The sequence below is a fragment of the Syngnathus scovelli genome, chromosome 8 (assembly GCF_024217435.2).
Source record: "Syngnathus scovelli strain Florida chromosome 8, RoL_Ssco_1.2, whole genome shotgun sequence".
In the NCBI taxonomy this organism is placed as follows: Eukaryota; Metazoa; Chordata; class Actinopteri; order Syngnathiformes; family Syngnathidae; genus Syngnathus; species Syngnathus scovelli.
The window spans coordinates 3,434,866-3,456,767 of record NC_090854.1 but is presented as its reverse complement, the minus strand read 5'-3'; the positions used below and the strand labels follow the sequence as shown (position 1 = coordinate 3,456,767).

General features: G+C 41.4%; 1 protein-coding gene across 7 annotated transcripts in view; it reads right to left on the bottom strand.

Annotated features, from left to right (window-relative positions):
* The window catches only part of wdr4 (WD repeat domain 4), a 153,451-nt gene that overhangs the window by 59,142 nt on the left and 72,407 nt on the right, over window positions 1-21,902 (bottom strand). For 6 of the 7 annotated variants that reach the window (XR_007483306.2, XM_049728447.2, XM_049728454.2 and 3 more), the window contains 2 exons: window positions 15,364-15,462; window positions 12,296-12,360 (listed from right to left, as the gene is read on the bottom strand). Coding sequence is in view for 6 of the 7 variants with exons in the window: in XM_049728447.2 (XP_049584404.1) it covers window positions 12,296-12,360; window positions 15,364-15,462 (164 nt within the window). In the remaining variant the exon portion in view is untranslated. The remainder of the gene's footprint in view (window positions 1-12,295; window positions 12,361-15,363; window positions 15,463-21,902) is intronic. The other variant, XM_049728449.2, reaches the window with a different exon arrangement.

Below are 21,902 nucleotides of genomic sequence, written 5' to 3'. Positions count from 1 at the left end.
ATTTGTGTCGTGCGTGCAATACAACTGTTTTGCTTTTATTTTGAAAGGCGTCGCACTTCCGTGTAGCGTACGTGTATGTGAGCTGTGCGTGAAGGTGAACAGTGCGAAGTAATGCTGCCCGAGAAATGTGTGCTGACCCTCAGAAAAGAAAAGTTGACAAGGAGCGCCGTGTTTTCAAAAAGACATGGACTGCCAAGTATTTCATTACAGAAATGAAAGGTAAAGCCGTGTGCCTGATTTGTGGTACACAGGTCGCTGTGTTTGAAGAATATAATTTGAGTCGCCACTACACGACCAAGCATGAGAAAAAATGCATCTGTCTGATAAACAGGGCGCATCAGAGGCTGATGCATTGCTAGCAAAACTGCAAGCCCAACAAGGACTTTTTATCAAACTTCACACCCAGAGATGCAGCGGCTTTGTCATTTGAGGAAAAGTTAAAGAAGTTAAGAATAAATTGTACTGATTAATGATTGTTATCTTATTTGACCTATACACCACAATTTCACATAGCTTAATATAAATATAAACAGAATAATTGTATTCTTCTAATTACCAGTACCAACTACCGTAATTTCCGGACTATAAGCCGCGACTTTTTTCCAAAATTTTGGACCCTGCGGCTTTTAGTCAGGTGCGGCTTATATAAGATTTTTTTCGTGATTTTTCTGATGACTTGATCACTTTTACTTTTAACACTATTATATACAGTAAAAGCTACACAACAAACTGACAAATAACTAGTTTTCAAATCAGACGAGTAAAAACTGGTCGAATATTTTAAAAAAAGATATTAAAAGTGAAGACAATTTGCAATTCTAGTAATGACACACGAATTTGATGCACAATTTGTCTTCGCGGGCCACATAAAATGATGTGCCGGGCCTTGAGTTTGACACCTGTGCTCTAAACTGCCATGTGACTCAGAGATTACACAAAGCAGTGGCGCTGTTTGGACCATCTGCATTGTATTAAAACCCAATCAATCAGCATTTAAATTAAATTCTTCTGACATTTTGCTCACCAAAAACAAGTTGTAATGAATGTGAACTTTTAATGCATTTTATTCAGAAGGTTACTTTGAACCTTAAACGGCGGCGCGGCGTATTTATGGATTTTTACGGCCTCTGGCCTCCAGGGGGCGCTCTAGCAGGAAGCAAGAGCGAGACAGGCGAAGAAGAGATAATGCGCCGAAGAAGACGTGCTAGTTTGTGTTTACATTTCGCGCATCACGCAGAACGCGATCAAGACGGACATTACTGAAAGGAAGCCTTTATACACAAACCGTCATCATGGGGGACAAAAGAAATGCATATGATGCCGCTTTTAAGCCAAAGGCAGTCGATGTTGCGGGCATTATCTTGTATCTACTCTGGAGCGTACTTATGGATTTTTACAGCCTCCAGTCTCCAGGGGGCACTCTAGCAGGAAGCAAGCGCGAGACAGACGAAGAAGAGATAATGCGCCGAAGAAGACGTGCCAGTTTGTGTTTTGATCGTCTCGCGCATCACGCACACACCCACATTCACACAAAGACAGGAAGCTTTTATACACAAACAGTCATGGGGGACAAAAGAAATGCACATGATGCCGCTTTTAAGCTATACGTGTCGCTCGCTAGTTTAATGTAATTTAGCGCTTCGTGCATGAATAAGATTAGCATGAACAGACCCTCTTCACACTGCATAAAACCGACGACGAAAGAGAGACTGAGAAAGTGTGAGGCGAAGGATATCTAACGCTATTCCAATCGGACACTAAGGAGGAAGACTTTGATGGTTTCTGGGCACAGGAGGAAGATGAAGACGGCTCTTTTTTTACTTTTACTGGTATGTTTTTTTTAACCAGCCCTGTTAGTGCTGTGTTACCACCGCGTCTCAGTGACTTTGCTGTGTTACTCCGGTGTTGCTGCGGTATTACTGCCGCGTCACAGGCAGTGTTTGGAAAGAAATGTTAAGGTATGTTATTAAAGCTTTAAAAAAAACTTTCTGTGTCCAGTCTTTCTTTGCTAATAACTCGCGTGCACACTTCCGCGTTGTTGCGGTACTACTGCTGCGTCACAAGCAATGTTTAGAAAGACATGTTCAAGTATGTTATTAAAACGTTAAAAAGGCTTTCTATGTACTGTCTTTCTTTGTAAAAAACTCGTGTGCACGTGCGGCTTATAGACCGGTGCGGCTTATGTAAGAAAAAAAATGAAATATCCCTGAATTTTAGCTGGTGCGGTTTATAATCTGGTGCGGTTTATAGTCCGGCAATTACGGTATTTAAAATAAATAATTTTGTGCATTTTACAATGGAAGAAAATCGAGCAGGTTTAAGTTATCATAGGTGTGGCCCTCTGACACATTTCAGGTTTTTCATGTGGCCCCTTGTAAAAATTAATTGCCCACCCCTGATCTACACAATGCTTTCCTTCTTTAAAACAACACAATACACTCTAAGAAGTGGGTTTTGATAGCAAAAATGTATTTGCAAGTATGACAGTATTTACAATTTTCAAATGAACCCAAATTGTATGAACTTTGAACTACGTATATACAAGTCCATTGTCAAGTAACATGGTGGATGGGGAATACAGATGGTGCAAAATGTGAGTGTTGGATTGTTCCCAGGAATAAATTGGCATGGCTGAAATTCCAAATTTTAGCAGCAGGTGGTGCAAAATGTGAGTAGAGACGTATTGGGTTAATTGGCATTGCTGAAATTCCAAATGTTTCCAAGAGATGGTGCGAAACATTTACATGAGACCAGAAGGGGCAGTCGAGGAAAACAAGCTGAACTAGCAAAAATATGGATAAATAGAATAGCACGGGGTCGGTTCTGAGTCACACATGGAAGCACACGTTTGGATTTTTGATTTTATTTCTTTGCTTGGCTACCATATATTCAGTAACACCGAGGCCTATAAAAAAGCCAGCGCAGACAACTGTGGGGCTTCTCTCTCTCAAAGAGCATTAATACGTGAAGAAGCCCGCAAGAGTTCCAAGACTTTTTCCAACCTCAGGAATCTTAGTGTAAGACGCAAGATCGCTTGCTTCGATTAACTTGGATTTACTCAAAGAATTGGACTTGACGACATTTTACAAGGAACTAGGTGAGGGGAACGGATTTTTCCGTGTTTAAGCCGGGGAGAGGACAGCCGTGGGGGCGAACGCCGGTCCCCCCGAGGCCAACCTATTTCCCAAATTTGAATTTTAGAAATAAAAGCGAACTGATCACTCTACTTTATTTCCACCAAAAATAGCATACAACTTGTAGCTACCTTTTCCTACTTTACTGATTTATGTTTTATACTCAAAAGGACTTCGTGACTGAATTTTATTTGTACGGGTATCAGTGAGTGAAATTGTTGTTGGAGGAATTAAGAGTTGTAATTTAATTCGTTGTGCGCTAATTTGTATGGTATATGCAATTGACTGTTTGTTTTTGATTTGACAATTCGATTCGGTTACAGGTAATTATTATGGTATAAAATTGGACCGTGATAAATAAGATTAATGAATGGGTTTAAATTAGACTAGTCCGATTATTGTTGGATCAAATCCATTCAATTGTTCGTTGGTTGCGGGCCCGTCCTGTACTTGTCGGGCCGCGTTTAAATCAAACTCGGACAATTGACGCATTAAATTGCCTTCAAAATTGTTTGGAGGATAATTTTGTCCCGTTTAAATATTTAATTCGTTTAAATATTCACTTCAATTAAGTAATTCAATGAATGGGTTTAAATTAGACTAGTCGGATTATTGTTGGATTCAAATCCATTCAATTGTTCGTTGGTTGGGGGCCCGTCCTGTACTTGTCGGCCCGCTTTTAAATCTAACTCGGACAATCGATGCATTAAATTGCCTTCAATACTGTTAGGGTTTACAGATTATCTTTATCGTATGATTATGTTGGAATGTAACCTGTAATAAATAACCTAGCTAGATTAGTTTTATGCTTATGTTGGAATGTAACCTGTAATAAATAACCTAGCTTGTCCCATCCTACACAATGTTGTAAAACACCCCCTGATATGCTTCAACTCTCCATTTGCAAATGCTTAAAAAGGACAGACTGTCTCCCATGTGGTTCTTGCAAAAATAAGTTAGAGTGAGCACCACTCTAACATTTTTGTGCCGAAACCCAGGATCTCTCATTCCCACCATCTGGCCGACGGAGGACGACACAATGTACACCGTCGACGGGCCAGCGTCCCGGACCTGGTAAAGAAAGACCTGGGAAGGAAATTCTTCGCTGGGCCAGCATCTTAGGTCTGCCTTCGTCTGACAGAGGTGGATTGACGGGATCCGGCAGTGCAACGAACCAGGGGACAAGTAAGTAAAAGCCCTAAAGTTGTGTGATTGTGCTGTTGTGAAACGTGTAAAAGTGCACAGGGAAAAGTACAAGTAAATAGGCAGGACAGAAGATCTTAAGTCTTGTGGAAGGAGGGGGTGTTGTAGAGTCTCCCTCCGGATGAAGTGGCTCTTCTGGACCAGTGGTTCTCAAACTGTTTTATATATTTTTGTAAAATCTCACGTACCCCCAAGAGTACCTCCGTGTACCCCCATTTGACAACCACTGTTCTAAAGAGTACTACTTCGCGTTAGCAGGGCTGGGTAACAGGACTGTTGTCTTTAGTTCCCAGGGAAGGAAGGGGTGTTGTAAAATGAAAAAAAAAATGTATACCGTAATTTCCGGACTATAAGCCGCGACTTTTTTCCAAAATTTTGAACCCTGCGGCTTATAGTCAGGTGCGGCTTATATAAGATTTTTTTTGTGATTTTTGTGATGACTTGATCACTTTTATACACTCGTCAAAAGGCTGTGGACCACTGTTGTGCGGTATCTTGAAGAAAAAAACAACAAAAATACTATTTTGAAACACTACTATGGCTGCTGCTTATTCTGGCTTTGTTGCTTGTGACTATTATGAGCTTTAGTAGGAATGCACGCTAGGTGACCTGCGTCAAAGGGCTCTAAACCCTTTCTCTTAGAGATTACACAAAGCAGTGGCGCTGTTTGGACCATCTGCATTGTATTAAAACCCAATCAATCAGCATTTAAATTCAATTCTTCTGACATTTTGCTCACCAAAAAAAAGTTGTAATGAATGTGAACTTTTAATGCATTTTATTCAGAAAGTTACTTTGAACCCTGAGGCTTAAATGGCGGCGAGGTGTATTTATGGATTTTTACAGCTTTCTGTGTACTGTCTTTCTTTGTAAAAAAACTCATGTGCACGTGCGGCTTATAGTCCGGTGCGGCTTATGTAAGAAAAAAACTAAAATATCCCTGAATTTTAGCTGGTGCGGCTTATAGTCCGGTGCGGCTTATAGTCCGGAAATTACGGTAAACCTAAAATACCAAATTAAGATGGGAAATAAAAACGGTAAATCTCTAGCTCTTGACGGAGATGAGAAGTACATGGCGAGTAAATTTCTTGATTGTATGCAATACTTGCCGAAGTGGAAGAAAAAGTATGGAGTACAAGGAAAGTTGAAAGTTGAAATGTGGAAGATAGTGGTTGATGTTTTGGAGGAGAGTGTGGCTAGGAAGACAAAGGGACTGAGAAAGGAAAGAAAAGAGAGAGAATTGAGTTGTGCTAGAGTGTGGTTGAAAGCTTCACAAGAGAGAAGAGAACAAATAAAGTGAGCAAGAACAAGCTACAATGGTTCAGACAGGAAGTGAACTATTTAGGTCACACGTTGACAGCTTCTGGAAGACAGATACAGAAAGCCAGAAAGCAAATCATTGCAGATGCACCGAAACCTGAAACTAAAAAACAAATGATCTCATTTTTGGGGCTCTGCAATTACTGCAGAGCATGGATCCCACATTATGCGGAAAAGATGCAACCGCTGCTGAATATTGTGCATGGAGTACCCATGGCAATGACAGAAAAAATAATGTGGACACCAGTAGCAGATGATGCTTTTGTGGTGCTGAAACAGGCTCTGATGGAAACTACAACCCTTATCTTGCCAGACTACAATAAAACCTTTGTGCAAACAGCAGACTTCAGGAATGGTTTTATGACCTCAGTGTTGCTGCAGAGTCATGGCAGCAAACTAAGACCAATTGCATTTTATTCAAAAAAATTGGATCCAGTGGCTGTCCTTGCCAGACTGTGTCCAAGCAGTATGCGCGGCAGTGCTTGCAGTGACACTATCCGCAGATGTGGTCCTCTTTCACAAAATGGAGCTGCTAGTTCCACATGCTGTAGATGTGTTGCTACTGCAAAGCAAGATGAACTTTTTGTCACCTGCCAGACACCTATCCTACACTGCTACACTTCTGTCACAACCACACATTGTGATAAAGAGGTGCACAGTCCTTAACCCAGCAACGTTGATCCCGTGGCCAGGGGATGGAACCCCATATAACTGTTTGGATGCTACAGAACATCTACAGCTGCCCAGACAAGATTTAAGTGACACACCACTTGACAAGGGGGGAAAGTGGTTTGTGGATGGATCATGTTCAAAGGATCCTAAAGGAAACAATCAAAGTGGTTATGCAATTGTGAAATTGCCAAACCAGATTGTTGAAGCGGAGAAGCTTTCATACAACAGGTCAGCGCAGGCTGCTGAGCTAATTGCACTAACAAGAGCTTGTCAATTAGCAAAAGATAAGGAAGTCACTGTATACACAGTCAGTATGCATTTTCTACTCTGTTCTATTTTGCAAAACAATGGGAGCGCAGAGGGATGACAACATCAACCATGCCTCCTTGTTAAAAGACTTGTTGCAGACCATCCTTGTTAGAGATTTGCTCACTCCAACTTATTTTGCAAGAACCACACGGGAGTCCTTTTAGACACCTGCAGGTGGAGAGCTCACACGTTGAAGGAGTGAAGTCTAAAACTCTCCCTCCTGCAAGGACATATTTATTAAGAGAAACAGAGTGGGGGTAAGAGTAGGCTGAATAGGAAGCCCCTGTGCTCTAGTCAAAACATATCAGGGGGTGTTTTACGACCTTGTGTAGGATGGGACAAGTTATCTTATTCATTACCGGTTGCATTCCAACATAATCATACGATAAGGATAATCTGAAAAACCCTAACAATCCTTTTACCTGCTAAACTAGCTGTGTGTAAATGTGCTGCTCACACCACAGGCACAGATGAAGTCTCAAATGGAAACAGATTAGCAGACAAAATTGCTAAAGAAGCAGCAGCAAAGAGACATGGCCATGATTTTTTTTTAATAGATTCAGAGGACACGCAACTCATAGATAAAACTATACTGACAGATATGCAGGCCAATGCTCCAATGGTGGAAAAGCGAATGTGGACGACAAAAGCTGCAATAGTGGATACAGATAATATCCACCGCATCAATGACAAACCTGTTTTACCAGAATCACTTTTTAAGGCAGCAGCAATTGCGACACACGGGCCTTGCCATGTGTCGACAGGAGGGATGAAGTCCATCATACATCAACAATTCACTACCTTTGATTTAGATGCTTACTTAAAATAATTTTGTAAAGCATCTCCTGTTTGTGTGAAACACAATCCACAAGGAAACATGAGACCTAAGAGAGGCTCATTTCCAAAACCATCTTACCCATTTCAAATCATGCATGTGGATTTTATTGAACTCACACAAAGTTGACCTCACAAATACTGCCCAGTGATGATTGATGCATTTTCCAAATGGGTGGAAATAGTTCCATCTAAACGTGCGGATGCCTTAACAGTGGCAAAAGCCATCTGCAAAGCCATCATACCGACTCATGGCATCCCCCAAACCATTTACAGTGACAATGGTCCACACTTTGTGAACCAAGTTGTACAGAACATGGCTGTACACCTTGGGATAACGTTAAAAAACCACTGCGGTTGGCATCCTTCCAGCGCCGGCCTTGTTGAAAGATCAAACGCTACTATCAAAAGCAGGTTGAAAAAATGCATGGAAACAACAGGCAGACCTTGGCCAGAGTGTCTAGACTTAGTGAAGCTCTATATGAGAATCACTCCCACTTCAGAAGGCCAGAGTGTCTAGACTTAGTGAAGCTCTATATGAGAATCACTCCCACTTCAGAAGGGCTAACACCTTTTGAAATCATCCACGGGAGACCATATAGACTACCTGTGTTCCCTGCAGATTTACAAAAGGCAGATGAAGAACAGTCCTTGGCAGATTACATGATCAGAAGGCTCAGACTGACAGATGTGTCAAATGCAAATTTACTGCCGCCTGATCGTTCATCCTCACAGGTCGACAACCCCATCAAGCCAAGAGACTGGGTCTACATCAAGGTCATCAAAAGAAAGAACTGGGCCAGCCCACGGTGGGAGGGACCATTCCAAGTCTTGCTGAATACCCCCACCGCAGTGAAGATTGCTCAACGGCCCAGCTGGATTCACCCCAGCCACTGCAAGTTGTAGAGAGTGCAGGACCCCTAATTCGGAATGGTGGGGAAGGCTGATTACAAAGGGGCCTCATCGTTTAGGGTGGGGCATCTCAATGTTGGTGAAGAATCCATTGATCCCCACTGCGCTAGGCATGGGGATGTCCCGGTGTCTCTGCCATCCTCGTAGCAACGGGGCTCCACACACCAGGTGGATCCTCTGCTGCGTTGTGGTTGGAGCGTGCTATGGTCTATGGACTCATTTGAACAGACCAAGTGACAATGTTGACCGTGGAAAACGATGGTCACACGATGAGAACTTTGAGGACTGGTCATGGGACCCCAGAAACCCATACGAAACCAACACTTGGTACCGGTATGTAAAGTTCACTGTGAGAGCTCACACACAGGAGGGGTGTTATGTGTGTTCGAAACTCCCCTCTTCCTCCACACAAGTTCACTTGGAGGCCAGAGCAATGAATGTCACTGAAGCGAAATGTATGGCATCCACGGAGGAGTTGGATATCAACACCGTGCTGTCACAGTCAGTGATGCCGACCCTTCCCGCCCTGGACTTGCAGACGGTGCCTGTGATCGGCTTTTCTGGACGAATCTCAATTTGACTGTTAAAGGACGAGCATCGCCGCAAGTGGCCTACACAGAGAGACCAGCTGGGGTGAATTACACGTTACATTCAAGGTAACGTGACCCACAAATGCATTAACGACGACTGCTCTCCAGGAGGAAACTGGATGGGAGCTTTGGACACCACCGCTGAGTGTCAGGATAAGAGAGCCATTTCAGGTGGTGAGGGTTCTCCGACCAACATGGCTGCACCAGCGAACGGAACATGCTTCATACTGAATGGCTGGTGGCTTTGTGGTCACAAGGTTATCCAATGCTGCCGGCCAACTGGACAGGAGTGTGTGCACCAGTGTGGGTGACAGACCACACCTACAGAATACAACATCATCAGCTGACGAAAGCACACAACTCTTCTGGACGTCGGCGCAGGGCGGTTGTAACCTTTGACCCTCATGACCCTGTCTGGGGTGCGAATGTTCCAGACGACCATAAAGTTCATCGAGACACTGAACTATCGTTTTCAATCCTTTGTGAATCTTTCACTGCAAGTCAACGATGGACAAAATTGAGAAATTCAGGCTATTAGGCTGATGGTCTTGCAAAACAGGATGGTTCTGGACTTATTGACGGCAGCACAAGGTGGTGTGTGCCACATCATTGCGACTTCCTGTTGCACATAGTACATACCGGGAGAAAACGCACATCAACGACGCCATGAATTTACTGAAGAACTTACAGCAGGCCATGTCAAATGACAAAGTCCCACATCAATGGGATTTCTTTTCATGGCTATTCTCTGGCAACTGATGGCAACTGCTGTTGAAATGTGTGTCTCCTGTGCTTGTTGTGCTGGTGTTGTGCTTGTTTACGACCTGTGTTATCCCATGTTTGAAGTCTGCTGTGGCAAGGGTTGTGTCTTCTGCAGTGGCACAAGTACATACGTATACAACTTCTTAGACGTGACGGATGTGATAATGATAATGAAACGTGGATTGCGTAGATGCTGTTCTGCTGAGCATGTTTTCCAGAAACTTGATGATTTGACCATCGAAAATGCCTCGCAAGTGATGGATACAATGATGTACTGTTTCTGTGTTTTTCTTTTTCTTTTTTATTGATAGCATTCTGGTCGCCTAAAGCAGAGGGACCGTGTGAGACTTTTCCTGCATTGAAACATCTTGCCGCAGGTTTTTCACTCACACACTAAAATTTGACTGACGTATTGAGGAAAAGCCTCATCTTTACTGGAAATTATTACTGTCATTGTTTGTTGTTTTTATCATGTATCACCCTTCATCATCCCCAACCCGTCCACTATCATCTATGTTTTGTATTGAGATTTTTTTATTGTTATTTTTACTATTCTTCTTTCTTCGTTATATTTACTTGCTTTTATTTGTTAATTGGGGTGGCATAATCATATGATAAAACAGGAGGGATATGTTAGGGTTTACAGATTACCGTTATCGTATGATTATGTTGGAATGTAACCTGTAATGAATAACCTAGCTAGATTAGTTTTATGCTTATGTTGGAATGTAACCTGTAATAAATAACCTAGCTTGTCCCATCCTACACAACGTCGTAAAACACCCTCTGATATGCTTTGACTAGAGGGCAAGGGCTTCAACTGTATCCAGTCCACTCTTACCCCCACCCTGTTTCTTTTAATAAAAATGCTCTTGCGAGAGGCCAGAGTCAGACCTCATTCGATCATCGCTGTACGCACAGCGACGAAGGGCTCTCCATTGGCAAATGCTTAAAAAGGGCATACTGTCTCCCGTGTGGTTATTGCAAAAATAAGTTAGAGTGAGCACCACTCTAACAAATACTATTTGAAGGATAATTTTATTTCGCTTAAATATTTAATTCGTTTGAAAATATTCGTTTAAATAATTGAGTTGTTTGAAGCATTTCAACAGTAAGGAGTTTATATACGGTTTCAGAATTAATGATTAATGTATCAAATTTCTTCTCAAATACTATCATTGTCATACTTTCATTAATTCGACCCTTCATCGAATGAAGATTTACAGGCTCGCTACTTCGGCAACGAAGTAGAGCTGACCCATATAAATAGTTACTTCGGCACAACTAGGGCAAGTGTGCGCTAGCTCAAGGAATCCCTAAGGTTTTCTAAAAATATCCGAAATATAACAAAAGCCTCAAATCACCGAAGGGAGCCATCAGTTATTTTCACGACGCGTTTCAAATTTAAGTTACTCAGCACGAGCATCGTTTGACTTTAGAGGGATTGGCGTCATAAAGAGATTATATTGATTCTTTTACAATTAATTTAACAAAGGTCGTTAGCAGTCGGACGAGTCCCTTCACCCCTGCTTATCCAACGCTTTAATGGGAAGCCGGTCACTTTAATAAAAAGTGCAGGTTTGACACCATGAACATCTCATGCGCATGTCCATGAATGTGTGAATGCGCAAGCGTGTGTGTGCATGATATTTGTTTGCCTTATTTATAACTATTTATAATGTTGATTTTTGAGAAGAAAAAAATAAAAATGCCTTTGAACTTTATAAAAGTGTGTTTCATCCACAATATATCTTCTATATAGAAAACAACTCCCGAACGTCAATAGGATAGTCAGAATCCAAGCAATGCTTCTGGGGTTCTGTTGGATTGAGCCTGTGAATTACATTATTATTATTATTAACAAAAATATTTTATTACTGCAGCATCCATCCGTGTTCAGTAAAGCTTATCCTCACACATGGGAAAAATATTTTTACCACACATATATCACGAAATTTCCACTTGGTTTCTACCTTTACATTTAATTTCACCTTGATTGAAATGTTTGACTGAATGATTATTTCCCATGAATACATTACAGAGCAGTTCCACAACTATGCAAGCACATTCCTAGCATTTCGGCGAGCACGCTATATTATACATTCTTGTCCGTATCCACGGTGCATGATCTGTACACACATTAGTGCTGGCTACAAATCTTTAGTGTAGTAGAACAATGGCCTAAATGTGACTGAAGGACAAGGTGTTATGATCGCGAGCAGTTAGCATCTTACCTTCCTGACTGTCGGGGAGGAGTATTCCTTGCAGCATTTGTGAAAAATTGGTCTCCAATCTTGAACGCTTCAGAAAAGATGGCCCAGACTTTGGCTCACCCGTCCCATTAAAAAACGTTTTTACTGCATTTGTCAAAGACCGGGTGCGTGACTTTTTTGTCCGACAAATTTATTTGTCATAGGCAGTGAAAGAGTTAATGACTCTTCATTCTTTCTAATTAGCTGTGCAAGGCCTGAACAAGACGATAATGTAAAAAGGTTGTGATGATTATTTCAAAGAAGAACGAAAGTATTCAGACTTTCACAAACAGGTAAGTGCACTTACCTGTCAAACTGCACAGCTATGTGACACCCATCAAAGGAGCTGGTTATATGGCAAACAATTACTTTCTGGAAATTAAATGAAAACAATAGATTATACATAATCTAGTGTGCCATTTCTGGATGCCAGTAATTTATCTTCTATCTACATATACATACATGGTGGCGGCTACACAATATTTTGAGAATTCTTAAAGATTTGCTAGCGTGCCAGCTCAACCAATCAAAAGAGCCACATTATCCTCACGAGCCATAGGTTCCCAACTCCTGTTCTAGTTATTGGGGTGGTGTCGCATGGGGGTTCAGACCGAATGTAGAAGGCTAGACTTCACTCTTTCCAGCCAGTTTGCCCAGCCTTTTCCAGTTCGTTGCAAAAATTCTCAAAAACGTTGTGGCGCAACAACAATATGGTTATATGGTTGCTTACAATAGTTTTTAACCTTTGTAGTATGGTTTTAGAGTTGATCACTCTACTGAGACAACGCTTGCAAGTGACTAATTATTTTCTCTTAATTATGGACTCCAACGCCTCATCAGTACTATTATTACTCGATCGTAGTGCTGACTTTGAAACTGTCAATCACAACATATTCGATTGCCTTGTAACCTGCGTTGGTATTTTGGGGTCAACGCTGACCTGGTTTAGTTCTCATCTCCCAGAGAGGACACACTGCGTGGCATCACAACTTCTGAGCTTCATGTTACAGGTAGTATCCTGCAGGGATCGGTAATTGGACCTTTACTGTTTAGTATTTACATGCTTCCGGTTGGTGATATTATACGCAAATATAACAGTTTTCATTGTTTTGCAGACAACACCCAATTATGTATGCTGGTAGAAGTGACAAATCTGCGTGATTGCTGTAATCTTGAGGCAAGTCTTGCTGAAATTAAACAATCGATGGCTTTCAATATCAGACTTCCAGATAAAACAGAGATGTCAATAATTGGCCCTGCTCGTCCTTACCACCTAAGGACACCACTGTAAATCGTGCTGAAAGTACAACAGTAATCCCTCGCTACATCGCGGTTCGTTTATTGCGGTTTCACTACATCGCGGATTAAAATTAAAAATTCAAAATAAAACTTCTAATTTGGAGAATTATGGCACGAAAGTTGCCCACACGCCAGCAGAAGGCAGGGAAAGCCCACACAATTGCAGTGCATACACTTGTATCTTTTTATAAAAACAATTTTTATACTAATACGATTTCTAAAAACAGTGTTGTACCTTGTTATAAAAAAATTATAATAAAAGCTGTTCTGAAAACATATTTACAGTATGTATTAAGAATTCTCCATGTTATGTTATTCAGTCGTGCTTTGATTTGAGGTAGGGTGCTTTATTTTGAAGGTCGTTTTCAGGCGATACCACTTCCTGTTTCACATACATCTTACAGCGTCATTGACGATGTAAGTGGGTCTCCTAACAAGAGAAATTAGCGATGACATATGTCTACCCTTTAGGACAATGGAGTGTTGCTCCAAATGTTGGTTTACATTCCTTTAGAGGTCCGTTTTCGCGTGTTAGCGCGATCGTGTGTGTGTGTGTGTGTGTGTGTGTGTGTGTGTGTGTGTGTGTGTGTGTGTGTGTGTGTGTGTGTGTAAAACATGTAGATGTGACGTTCTGTTGCTAACCTTGGTTAAACAGGGACCTCTAGTGGTCACAAGTTACCATAGCAGCGCTATGTGCATTTTGTAGATGTATATGTATGTAGATGTAGCTAAAGTATAAAAACTGTAAATATGATTTTAGGACTCTTTTATTATTATAACAACTTTTTATAACAAGTTACAATACTGTAAATATGTTTTCAGAAGTATTTTATTATACCAACTTCTTTTATAACAAAGTATAACTCTGCAAATATGTTTTTACAACAACTTGTTTTGGCTGGAAAAAATCAGCGATAAACGAAACGCGAAGTAGCGAGGGATCACTGTATTGCTAAAATCTGTCCGGTTCTTTCAGCACATGATGCAAAACTTATACATGCATTTGTTATGTCACGCCTTGATTTTTGTAATGTTTTATTTTCTGGTCCTCCTATGTCTAGTATTAAAAGTCTACAGTTAGTGCAAACCACTGCAGCTCGACAGCTTACAAGAACGAGGAACTTCAATCATATTACCCCAATACTAGCCAACTTGCATTGGCTCCCGGTCCACTTGAGATGTGACTTCATGGTTCTTTTATTAACCTATAAAATACTGCATGGCTGAGCGACTTCGTATCTCATTGACCTAGTTGTACCATACGTTCCATCTCGAAACTTTCGTTCACAAATTGCTGGTCTTTTAGTGACCCTAATTGTGTTAATTTTTATAGCGTGTTAATTTGCAGCATAATTAATTAATGTAATCAAAACGTTTAAGTTACAGTCCTACTTTAAATCTTACAAATACTTTAAATTTTTAAATTTTCTTAGAAATACTTTAAATTTTGAAATTTTCTGCTTGCGACACGGTGGCGGCACGTCCACCTCACAGTGCAGAGGATTGGGGTTTGATTACGGGTCCGGCCTTCCAGTGTGGAATTTGCATGTTCTCTCCGTGCCTGCGTGGATTTCCTCCAGGTACTCTAGATTACTCCTGCATGCAAGTAGTCCGATTGACCACTCACTGGTTGTGAGCGTGAATAGTTGTCCATCTATGTGTGCCCTGCAATTGGCTGCCAACTGATTCAGGGTCTCCCAACTACTGCCTGAAGTCGGCTGGGATAGGCACCAGCATGCCCGCGACCCTCGTGAGGAAAAACGGTTCAGAAGGTGGATGGATGACATTTTCAGCAGTAAAAAGTTAATATTTTGTCCATAATAAACTTAATTTTCATGTATAATTATTACAAATGCATTTTACTATTTGCATACAACCAATGACAGCTCAGCTTGTGAATGCAAAGTGATCCGTGATTGGTTGTTACCTGAGCCCTCAACATGTGATGTCAATATCAGTAGGTATCAAGTGGGAAAATGTGTATTTTAAAGATGATAATTCTACCTTGAAAAATAATTGGGCTATGACTTACTGGTCTGGCCTAACATTAAATCAAACACAATAGAACAAAGTTACCCGCTCACTCTCCAATTTCGGTTTCTCCTCCAGGTAGTGCAAGTTCCAACTTTGGAGCTTCTGACCAATTTTATAGTTCCACAGATTCATTGTCCCATCCTACAAATTACAAAGACATTTTAACAGCAATGAAAACCAAATTTCTTCAAACTGTTTGCTCTAGCATTTTCTTTTTATATACAGTATACAGTCGCAAGAAAATTTATGTAAAACTTGTGGAATTACAGTACCTGGATTTCCTAAAAAATCTGCAATAAAATATGATCTGATGTTCATTCACAGAAAAGAAAAACACCGACCACTTAAATAATACCACACTACCAACTAATGTAATATTTTCATGTTTTAATTGGACATACTTTAATGTTTTACTATGTAAACAGTTACAGTGTAGGATGGGGTAAGGCATTGACAACCAGGAATCGAGTGGAACAGGGACTAACATTCCAGTTCTCTCGTAATACATCAGATTTTAAAAGGACAATACCAAATTTGGATTTGGAGTTAGCCGTGCGGAAGAAGCATGGACAAAGGACCAATAGAAAATGTGTGTGCGAGGACAAAGGATCTTTGCAGACCCCTCTCACACAGCTCAAAAAATGTCCATCTGTTGCCATCTGAATGGAGGCTCAGGTCCATGAAATATTAGACCAATAGATTCAAGAACAGTTTTTATTGATGAGCAACCAAGACCCTAAATGCTGCACTTAATTGTATATACAGTATTTTCTGCACTATAAGGCGCACCTTCATTGAATGTTTTATTATTTTATTTTTTTTCATATATAGGGCGCACCAGATTAAAAGACACATGGAATAGAAGCTACTGCACCAAACTGGGGTTGACTAGGATTGCGTTCTGCATCCACTAGGTGGAGCTGTGCTAAAGGGAATGTCAACCCAGTCAATGAGGTAAAATCCAACTCCCATTCCGTGTGAAAGTGATACGGTTTTGGTCCAGCAACCCCACTCATTTTTGATGGTCATGAGCTTTCTTTAGTTTAAAAGCAAAAAGCGAGTGTGTACATTGATGCGTAATGCGTTGATAAGCTTATTAACTTTGGTGCCGGGCTTGTGATGCCAAATAGGCTGCAGTGAGGGGGGACGGTTCACTGTGATTGCCTCACGACAGGCTTACCTGTATGTCAATCAAGCGATGGGATGGATTCTAGCCTATAGAAAAATGTTTTTTATTTTTTTTTTTATTTCATGCGATCCACCAGTAGTAGCTTACTTCAGTGACGCCCCTGACCACGGTTGCCGTAATGCTGAAAGTGATGCGACCTTGTAATTGACTAGTTGTACTGAACCGTACTGTGCCGTGTACAACCAGTATATATCAACAAATTCATCAATTGATCTATATACAAGGCACTCTGCATTATAAGGCGCACTGTGTTTTTTTGAGTAAATTTGAAGTTTTTAAGTACACCTTATAGTGAGGGAAATATGGTATATTATTGTTTTTATTGCAAGTTCTTTGTAAAATTGTTATTAAACTGACCTTGCACTGTACTGTGGAGCTGGTCCTATCTTGTCATGCATCGAGTACAGGGGTGGGCAAACTTTTTGACTTGCGGGCCGAATTGGGTTCTAAATTTTGACCGGGGGGCTGGACCAGGAGCAGATGTGTTAGAAAAATTGTATATATATGTTATTATGCGTTCTCTAATGAGTACTTATTCACAATATTACTGTTCAGTATGCTTGCTGCTTTGCCTTGCTTATTCTTATCTTGTACAACAGAACAGAAGGATTACGGCTGGGTCAGGGGCGAGATGACGGTTGTGTCAAACAAGATGCTGCTGACAGCTCAGCGTCCACCAGAACAGATCGTGAAAACAACACGTCAAACAATGCGTCATGAACCTTCTGATCTTTGTTAAAGAACGACACTTTCTCTTTTTATCTCTCAGAATATCGCTTAAACTGTTTTGCTGATATAGCCATATCTGCACGCAACACTTTGTGCGTTACTTTTTGTTTCTTACGAGACGAAGCCACAATCTCTTCCCCCCCCCCCCCTTAAGGGCTAATCGTCTCACACTGTGGGTAGGGCATTCCAAATAAAAAGAGCGAGGAGTGTAAAACAGATTTTTAGTGTATTTCGGGACTGCTGTAAGTCTGATTGCACTCCTCGCGAGAAAAGACTCAACATTCTGCCTCACTGGTTTTGTCTGCTGATCCTTTTGCTGATTCTGAACCTGACAGATTTTTGGGGGCTCGTTCCGGGGTCTCAATAGACCTATTTCGGGGTTCCGGCCGACTTTTCGACGCAGGACAAGTCCTTGGCCAAGGCATATAGATAGAGAAACCCTTTTCACGGGGCTGTCTCGATCAGTCGGTTGGACACCGGAGTGGTTGACGAGATCATCCGAGGAGAAGGCCCAGCAGACTGTGAGTACGGATCTTGATTCTGTTAAAAGTAATGAAAGTGCAGTGACAAGAAGTCACTTAAAACCTTGACAATTCTAGACCCTATCAAGTGCAATTAGAAACAGTTAAATTCTGCAGGGGATGGTGGAGTCCCCTGACGTAAAAGTCAGTTAAATTCCACAGGAGGGCGGACTCCTCTGTTTTCTAAAAAGTACAGGTAATTTGGAGCAGTTAAATTCCACTGAGGTGTCGTGGGGCCTCCTAACTTAACCTTCCTAATGTGTTAGCTTTCTGCTGCCATCTGTGGTGTTTTTCTTAACTCTTGTTTAGCTGGTTTGGCTCATTTATCCATGAAAAGATAGGTTTTATATCTACTTCAAGAAAAAGGCAAAATAAGTTTTCTTACACAATAGGAAGGTTTGTTAAAATCCACGGGAGGGTGGACTCCCCTGCTTGCCTGTGAGACGATAAAAGTGCGCATTGTGTGTGTGTGTATGGTTTGACTGAGAGTGACCTCATTTGAGCTCTCCTCTATGTAAACAACACAGGATTGTAAACAGTGGCTTTGTGTGGATGAAAGCAAGGACTCTCTGCTTCCTCCGGGAAGGTGAAAAGAGACTCGCCACACATCGAACATTTAACCACTGTCCTGTGAATAAAGTTGGCTTTAGGACACTGTAGGTGCCATTCGAATTGCCAACTCCGAAATTTAGAAAATAAACCATGGGAAAATCAAATAGCAAACAAAAGCTGCTACCCCGACATGAATTAAAATGCAAAGATTGGAAATTGATGGAAGAGGTCGACACCGAAAATATAAAATATCTTGACAAATGCATATTTTGGACAGAGGTGGGTTGCATTATGCGACGTGGCGGTGGCGAGGCTCTCTGCACTTCAGTTGCTCCCCCCACCCTTGTTATCAGCTGGGAAGATTGTCATGTCTATGTTGTGGGCCCGTGTGTTTGTTTCTGTGTACGTTTGTCTTTGTGTATCAGTTCGTTATAAAGGTTGGAATTGCGCTAAATTGGTGCACGAAAATGGTGTGCTAGACAATGGTTTATCAGATTTGCATTGTTAAATGTAAAAATTAGAAATTATAGAATAATATGACGGTTGTGGGCAGAAACTCATCCGACGAGGAGAGTGCCCAACCCTTATAAAAATGTGAGAGTAAGAGAAAACATACATTGTAGAATTGGATAAAATTAGATTAATGATTAGAAATCAATGGTGTTATTATTATTCTCTAATCCCCTGCATTGCAAATGTCTTCTTGATGCAGATAGGTTAACAGGCTAGGACTTTAGGGAGGAGATAATTTATCAATTGATGGGGGTTAGTAATTGTCCAAATTCTAGTCACATGTTTTGAGGGACCACAGCAACAACATTATATTTAATTTGCAGGCCATTATTTAGTACGATATGACAGTGTCTAGCTAAGTAGACTGTTCTATCAAAAAATGTGAGAGTGAAGGAGGAGGTTTGATTTGTAATCTGACATTTGGGTCCCATTTTGAAGAGTCTCTGCAGGAGCATAGATTGTTTTTGTTTAAAGATATGTTTAACAGTTTATCTCGGTGCAGTAAGGATATAGCAATTTTGCAAGACTTAAAATTAAAAATTAAAAAGCAAAATTACATTCTCATTTTCCCAGATGAGAGGAAAAGTGAAAGATAAGGAAGACGAAGAAAAGATAAAAAAGAACTTGCTGTTGCACAGACAGGAAGATGATGACACAGTGTCAGCGCGAGCTCGCTTAAGAATCGCAGCTAAGAATGTGATGAATGAAGATGAGAAAAATGATCAAATTACAAAGACAGATGTTGTGGCACGGCAAAGCGAACCATCCTTTCCGTCTTTGTACCCCAAATTAAACAACTCATTGCTTCCTATAATTTGAGAGGTGATGAAGTACAACAGGTTTTCATGGCATCCTTAACCAAACATTGGGCAAGCGTTAACGGCACCTGGAGTCCTTTTGATCTCCAGGGCCGTCCATTGGAATATAACGGGGTGCCATTACAAATACAAATTGACCAACTATTGGGCAGGATAAAAATAAAATTCCAACGTAGAGCAAATTACACAGACATTGGCCGAACTAAACAAAAACAAGATAAGTTGGTTGAAGACTTTAGACACAGACCAGAAAGAGTGTTCAACTGATGTCTATGATCAACAAATCAAAAATGCTCTACATGCAAATTTGCGACCAGTATTATGTCGACAACGAATAAATTCGACAAATTTTTCCCTATAAAATGGTGCCGTTTGGGTTTGAAGTACATAGTCGCTTCAAAGGAGGAAAAGCATGATTTAAGATACGCGATTGATAAATGAGAAGGCTATCTCCTGTGCCAGGGGTGTCAAACTCATTTGTTCAAGGGCCGCGGTGTAGTCATGGCTTCTTTTGGAGGGCCGGTATGACTGTCATACCCGAGTAGATGTGTGAGCGCCTCATATTGTGGGAGTTGCAAAACAAGCTGACGAGTAACTCGCTTTCAAATCAGACAAATACAAACTGGTCTAATATTTAAACTTACAACATTATTAAGAGGGAAGATAATTTGCAATTCGAGTAATGACATGAATATGAAGCACAATTTGACACCTGTGCCTTATACAAAGGTAAAGTAGGATTAGGAATTGCTTGCAATATAATTACAAATTAGTTAACACCTGTGTGATTGATTGATTGATTGATTGATTGATTGATTGATTGATTAATTGTCAGATTGTCAGATTGAGTGAGTGAGTGAGTGAGTGAGTGAGTGAGTGAGTGAGTGAGTGAGTGAGTGAGTGAGTGAGTGAGTGAGTGAGTGAGTGAGTGAGTGAGTGAGTGAGTGAGTGAGTGAGTGAGTGAGTGAGTGAGTGAGAGACTTTTCTGTCGCCTGCACGTCATCTTTCTTGCATGGCTACGTTGCTGTCTCAGCTGCTCTCAATCCTGCCACTCTCATTCCCCTTCCTGACGACGGCGGATTCCATGATTGTGTCGATGCTGCCCAACAGATTGCAAAGGCTCGGCCTGATTTGGAAGATACGCCTCTGCCAGATGGTCATGTGGGTTTTGTTGATGGGTCTTCTAAGAAAATGAATCTGGTGTGCCCCTTACTGGGTATGCCATTGTTACTGCCGACAAAGTCTTGGAGGCTGCTAAACTGCCATCCTATATGTCAGCACAGGCCGCTGAGCTCATTGCTTTGACTGGGGCCTGCAAATTGTTTGCAAACAAGTCCGTCACTATCTGGACTGATAGTCAGTATGCTTTTAGACTTAGACTTAGACTCAACTTTATTAATCCCTTGGGATTACTCCTTCAGGGAAATTCTGTGTCCAGTAGCAGTATAATACAAAATACACAAGAAAAACACAAGAGATCAAGATATACAGAAGATGCAGAAATACACACAGTGCAAGAGATAGCAATGAAATGTAAAAGAGGCCAAAAGATAAACTAGGCAAGAAAATTGAGGGAGGTAAAAACACTACACAGTAGTTGCCATAATATTGCACATTGTATATTGACGTGAAGAATGTGTACAGTTATTACAAGCAACTCCATGTCCCTGTTCATGTCCATGTCACCTCCTCCCCAGTGAGGAGTTGAATAGCTTGATGGCTTGGGGGACAAAGGAGTTCTTCAGTCTGCTTGTCCTACAATTGGGGAGGAGCAGTCTCCCACTGATCCGGCTCCTCTGATTAGTGATGACAGAGTGCAGAGGGTGACTGACATTGCCTATAATGTCCAACAGTTTTTTCAGTGTCCTTGCCTCTGCCACCGTCTCCAATGAGTCCAGCTTCTTGCCGATCAGAGAGCCGGCTCGCCTGACCAGTTTGTCCAGTCTGGAGGTGTCCTTCTTGGATGTGCTGCTGCCCCAGCACACCACGGTGTAAAACAGGACACTGGCAACCACGGACTGGTAGAACATCTCCAAGAGTTTGTTGCAGATGTTAAAAGAACGTAGTCTCCTCAGGAAGTACATCCTGCTCTGTGTCTTCCTGTGAAGGTGGTTGGTGTGAGTTGACCAGTCCAGTTTTTTATCCAGCCACACCCCAAGGTACTTGTAGGAGTCCACAGCCTCCACCTCAGCCCCCTCCAACAGTACGGGCCTAGGCTTAGGCCTGTTCCTCCCAAAGTCTATGACCAGCTCCTTGGTC